The sequence below is a fragment of the Arachis ipaensis genome, chromosome B06, assembly GCF_000816755.2.
Source record: "Arachis ipaensis cultivar K30076 chromosome B06, Araip1.1, whole genome shotgun sequence".
NCBI lineage: Eukaryota > Viridiplantae > Streptophyta > Magnoliopsida > Fabales > Fabaceae > Arachis > Arachis ipaensis.
In genome coordinates, this window is record NC_029790.2 from 16,830,606 (window position 1) to 16,836,954 (window position 6,349).

Consider the following 6,349-nt stretch of genomic DNA (forward strand, 5'->3'; position numbering starts at 1 on the left):
AAATGTTGAGATTTTGGGTTCTTTGATGTCATATGACCCAACTCTCTTGAAGGAGAAGGTTAATCTTGTCTCTTTGAACCTTGGGTATGGTAAGATTCTTAATTCTAGTGTAATTTGTTGTTCTATGATGTTTGGGTATTGAGATGTTGTGTATGGGTATGATGATTGTGGCTTAGGTTGTGTGTATGTGGATATTGGAGCTTGATTGAGACTTTGAAAAGCTTGAAAAGGGATTTTTGGTAATAAAAATATGTTCTTGGAGGTGTTGAGACCTTGAGAGCTTGTGGACAAGTGATTTGGAAGTTCTTCGGTTGAGTTTGGAAAATCGGCTAAGGTATGGTCTCGGTTTCTCGTATCTAAAATGTAATGTGGTAGGAAATACTTAGGCTAGAGACCCTAAGATAGGCATTAAATTGTTGATGTTGTTGAATAGTTGAGATATATGATGTGGTCATATATGTGGTATATGAGAAAAATGCATGTTGTGATATATGCTTGATAAATGTTTGAGGTTGAGTTGTGGATGGAACCATGCGAGAGTGAGCATGGTAGTGATTATGTGTAATGTTGGCTAATTGGTAATGGTGTTATTGGAAATTGGAATGAGAAATGATGTATGCCATGTTAATGTATTGGTAATTTAGCCATTTGATTGAAGTGGCTTAAATGGTTAGTTGGTAGTTTGTGAATTGTGGTAACGTGTTAATGTGCGAGTTGTGGAGGCTTGATGTTGATGTTTGGTATATTTTGATTGATTTCAAAAAGAGTTAAAATTGGCATGCTTTAGTTGATTTTAAAAATGGATGAAATTGGTTTATTTGAAAATGGCACTTTGTGGTTTTGTATGAAAATGTGGTTTTTGGGCATACTTTGATGGGACGTAACTTGAATTCCGGATCCCGTTTTGTGCCAAATTTATTTAGAATTGAAATTGGATCCGGGGCAGTTATGCCGTTCGAATAACGGGCAAAAAACATTTTAAAACGATGAAGTTATGTCCCTTGAAAGATTAGGGGTTTAATCTGTGAATTCTGCAGCTTTTAACTTAGAAAATTTTTGGCAGAATGACCCCCTACATGTAGGCGTGCTTGATGCGTGCACGTCGTTTTTCAAAAATGCACCATCCACGCGTGCGCGTGGCTCACGCGTACGCGTCGATGTGTTAAAATAGTTGTCCAGCCAAAATTTCCGAGAGTTGTGCCGGTTTTGTGCCAGATTTGTGCCTGGGGCACGAAATGTACGCACGCGTACGCGTGGCTGACGCGTAGGCGTCTCCTGGCTGTTTTTTCTATCCACGCGTGCGCGTGACGGACGCATACGCGTTGATTAACTTCTTGGCCATCCACGCGTGCACGTGGAGGACGCGTACGCGTGGCCCTATTTTCATCCCAAAGTTGATTTTTGAGTTTTAAAAGCCAAATTTCATACTTCTAAGCCTCTGATCTCACCACTTATGTCTTAAATCATTATGATATGCCTAGCAATGAAAAAAGGAGTTAGGGGATGTGGTAACTTGTGAGTTAAGCAAGGGAAAAATGAATGATTAATGAGGATCAAAGATGACTATATGAGATGCGGAGGATGGCGGTGGAAGTGCTGTATGTGCCATGAGCCTAAGGGCTGTAATTGTTATGAATTGGCTGGTTATGGATTTAACCATGACCCAGATGGCTGAGTTATTGCCGTGTTACGGCGGTGCCATTATTGATTATGGCCGAGTAAAAATGCATATATGCTATTGAATGAAATGTGAATGTTTCACTTCCACTATCTGAGACACGAGTTTTCCTGGAAGAAAGTAGTGGCTAGCCACCACGTGCTCCATGTGGAGACTCGAGACTCTGTTGACCCTATGTCGTAAGTGTGGCCGGACACTATGAAAGTTCCGGATGAGCTCGCCCCCGTGAATATATACCAGTGAGGGTGTTGGATATGGATCATGTTTATGATCTCGATTATGTTGAGTATAACTCGAGTTGGGAATGCGCGACAGAGGGACAGTCCAATGGTTAGTTACCAGGAGTTGTCGGGTTGGCTATATAACCGACAGATGATATCATCAACCATTAGGGACAGGCATTCATCATATTGCATACTACGTGATTTGTTTGAGATTGTCTAATTGACTGCATATTACCTGCTAATTGTCTAAATGCCTTATCTGTTCCTATTTGTATATCTCTGGTCTGATATAACTGTGTTTGCCATATTATACTCCTGCTGGTGGTTGGGAGGTTTGAAGGATTTGGAAAGGGAAGTATTAGTTAGACTGAAAAATCTTTAGTCAGTTGCCAATTATGATTTAGCTTGTTTATAAGCTTTGAATTGATCTGGTGGAAGTTCTAGGATTTCTTTCGGCTTTCCTCTGATATTACATGTTACATATGTGGGAACTGTTACCATGCTGGGAACCTCCGGTCTCACCCATGCGGATTTTGTGGTTTTCAGATGCAGGACGTGAGGCTTCTCGCTGAAGCATGCTGGAGACTTCTGGATTAGCGAAGATCCTTGTTCTTGGAATTCTATTTTTGGTTTATATGTTTTGCTTAGCTACTTTTATCTCCACTGAATAATACAAACTGTGATGACTCCTCTTAGAGGGGATTTTGGAGAATAGGTTTTCTTGTATTTATGTCCCTTTGAGTTTTTTTTTTTTGAGGTTTCCTATTTTATTTACTTGTATATATTGTTATGCTCAGACCGGTTATCTTCGCAACCGGGTTATGAGTATTGATATTCATGTTTTTGACACTCCTTGGTATATGTATAACCTCGCGTTGGTTTATCCTTGTTAGTCACGTTTTTTATCGGAGTGTTGCGCTTTCGAATTGCGATTTTGTTTTACCCATTTTTCTTCAAAGGCTCCTAGTTATAATCTTTACTCACTCTACTATATGTACTAAATTTTAAATTTTAGAGGTCGTAATACCTTGCTCTCTCTGAATTATGACTTAAGCATAAGACTCTATATGGTAGGGTGTTACATTGGATGTTTTTTTTATATTTTGGATGTTTGTTTGTTTTGGGTTTTGGATGATTTTTTAATAATTTTAGATGTTTATTTTCTTAATTTTCGGATGTTCTTTTTCCAATATTTTTTTGATGTCTCGTTTTGTTAGGTTTTGGATGCTTTTTTTTGTTATGTTTCGGATGTTTCTTATTATTAAAATTTTTTAAGGTGATATTGAATTTTTAAAATAAATTTTAAAATTTTTAAGATAATTTTAAAAATAATTTTGGATAATATTTTTTTTAGATTTTGGATTTCTTTTATATATTTCATCATAATAATTTAAATTCATATTCTCTCTAAAAAAATTTAGAAAAAATTAATTACTAATTAATTTCAATTAATTACGCTCTTAATTAGTTTCTTAGCAGAATTACTATAACAATATGATACTTTAATACTTTCTGCTATTTTGATTCTTTTTCAAGACCTTAGCTTTTGCCTTGTCCATACCATCTACGTGCTCTTATTTACAACACATAACCATAGACATTATAAATGCGGGCGATTTTACGGCATGTACCGGAATAAATAAGGTGGGCGGGGGGAGCATTTAACTTTTGTTGCAATATTATTTACATTCACATAATCACATGGACTGATTGATAGTTATAAATCCAATATCTCCGAATTTTTATTTGAATAATTATTTTTTAAAGCTTAGTTATAAATATTACGTTAAATAATAAATATAAAAGCGCTGATGCAATAAGTTGCTATCTCTATTACTTGATAGGAATAAATTGAAATTGACAAAAAAAAATTATAAGATGTTTAATATTAGAATTTTGCTAGATAAAAAATGACTTGTGTTAATAATATTAACAATAGATTTTAGAATTGACCAAATAAAGTAAAAAAATACTCCACCCTAAGTTACCTTCTAAATCTTAACATTAGGATAACTATCTGCATATTTAGTGAATTGAACATCTAACCATTATTAATTGTTCATGAGTAAATCGAATCAAAAGAAATAATCATCCAATTAAAAATAATGAACATAATCATCTGCATACCTATTAAATTAAACATTCAATATATCCAACGTTCATATTATTTAGTATTCTCATTGTCTACTTCTATATTTTTTCTTAATATAATTGTGTGAGTCATACATTCTTACTAAAACTTCATAATATAATTAAAGAACAAATATTTGATGCTATAGTTTAGATAGAATTTTTCAAACATCCGGGTTAGTGCATGAGATTGACAATAATCATTATGCGCCCAATGAATTTCAGTGCGAACTTTAATTTCCCCACTTCTGTAACTTCTTGCTTCTTGCTTCTTGCATTTGGTTTTCTTCTTCATTCCTTAAATATATATACACAAGAAAATGGACTCTAGTCAATATTTGAAAAGGATAAAATACTGAATGGCAGTGTTCCCCACCATCATTATTAAGGTGATCGTTGACAAGTATTTTTTTTTTCTTTTATTATTCTTGGTTTTATCTTTCAAACAAGTATAATAATTCTTTGTTACAGAATGAATTCTGATTTTTTTTTAATTAAGAGAATAAAATATAATTTTTAATTTTTTAATAATTTTTTTTATATTTTTTTTAATCTCATTTATAAAATTAATGATAAAAATTACACTTTATTTTTTCAAATAAAAAGAATTGAAAAAATTCACTCTCACAAAAAACATAAGATAAGATTAAAATAAGGTTCTGAAAATCGGTTCGAACTGGTCGAAGCGCAAATAAAAAAGAAAAGTGAATCAGTCAAATGCTAAAATCGAAAATTCAAAAACCGCTTTTGAACTGTTAAATCGGCTAGGAATTGGACAGTCAAACCGAACCGTAACCCGACCGATTTTTTTAATTAAGCTTAGACGGCGCCGTTTTGTATTATATTGGGGCACGGGAGGTAAGCCCCTGCCCTTGCCCCCTAACCAAAATGCGCTCCTGCCTCTCTCACACACAGCTAGTCCGAGCTCCTCTCATCGAGCTCCTGCTCCTCCGTCACTTTTGTCCTACCACCGCTTGCTACCCCCGCTGACGCAACTGCGAATTTGGAAGCCACCGTCGCAGCGTCGCATCTTCCTACCCCTCCGTCGCGCAGCAACCGTCGCAACTTCCTTCCCCTCCATCGCGCAGCCACCATCCGTCTGTTGCGCAGTCGTCCCGATGGCGCCAGCTCTGTTCCACCTTCAGCCTTCGATCATGCTCCACTGCTCTCTGTCTCCCTCTTGCGCCAACTTTGTCGTGTTCTGCGCTTCCTCAGTCCCTGGTATTCAAATATTTTTTTTGTACTATAATTGAATAACTTTTCATTAATTTTGTGAACTGTGAACTGTGAACTATTAATTTTTTTTATTGTTAATTTTGTGAACTGTGAACTGTTAATTTTTCTTATTGTTAGTTAATATGTGAATTGTGATTTTTCTTTTAGGATTGTGGATAATTTTAAATAGTTGTTGTTAGTTAATCTGTGAACCTTGCTGTTGTTATTGGGTTGAATAATTGTTGAATAATTGTGCATAACCATATATGTTGTTGGTAATATTAATTTTGTGATGTTATTAATTTTCTGGTTGTGTTGTTGCTGCTGTGGGTTCTGGGTTCTAGTTTGCTGTTGTGTGTTTTGTGGTTGTGCTATGTTGATCATCTTTATGAATTGTCAATGTTCACTCTTCACTTGCATTGTGTTGATCATCTTTTTCAATTGTCAATGTTCTTTATCAGAACTGAGAAGGAAAATGGCAATCTGAACCAGCAAAAGGATTTTCGCAGTGTCAGCGCGTGCTCACACTCGCGGGAATAAGAAAACTACTTCTTTTTCTGCCCTCTAGTACCTCTTTTGTAACACCCTAACTTTTAGCACCTCATGATCGTACTAAAAACTCAGGCATTACTTACCTCTAAACCTTTTTATTCTATACTATTTTTATTTAACATTGAGCCTTCACAAATACGAACCGAAAATCCTCAATTAAGAAAACACACACACACACATATCATTATATACATATACTTATTTCAAGATTCTCAAAATACAATTTCTACCCCTCTAAAAACTAAAATAATAAATAATGAGGGAAAAATAAAACCTAAGAACTCAACTTGTAGATATAATCTTCTATGCTCATATAGCTCCGTACTAAATCTTCGCACCTGTAGCTGAAATGGATGGAAATAGGAGGGTAAAAACTTGGGAGTTCTTAGTAGGGTCGAGGTATAGAGTTATATTCATTATCCAAATTTAAAACTCATATTTTCATTATAAAAATTTTATGCAAAATGACATTTCAAATATTTCACCGCTTACTAAGAAACTATTTTAACCAAAACTTACCACTGATCCTTCCAATGACAAATTTGAATTC

The 6,349-nt window shown here is 35.0% G+C and overlaps 1 protein-coding gene across 1 annotated transcript in view; it reads left to right on the forward strand.

Moving 5' to 3' along the window:
- The window catches only part of LOC107646415 (GDSL esterase/lipase At5g18430), a 3,164-nt gene continuing 1,965 nt past the window's right edge, over nt 5,151-6,349 (forward strand). Inside the window, exon 1 of the mRNA XM_016350599.1 lies at nt 5,151-5,253. Within this exon, the coding sequence (XP_016206085.1) occupies nt 5,151-5,253 (103 nt within the window). The remainder of the gene's footprint in view (nt 5,254-6,349) is intronic.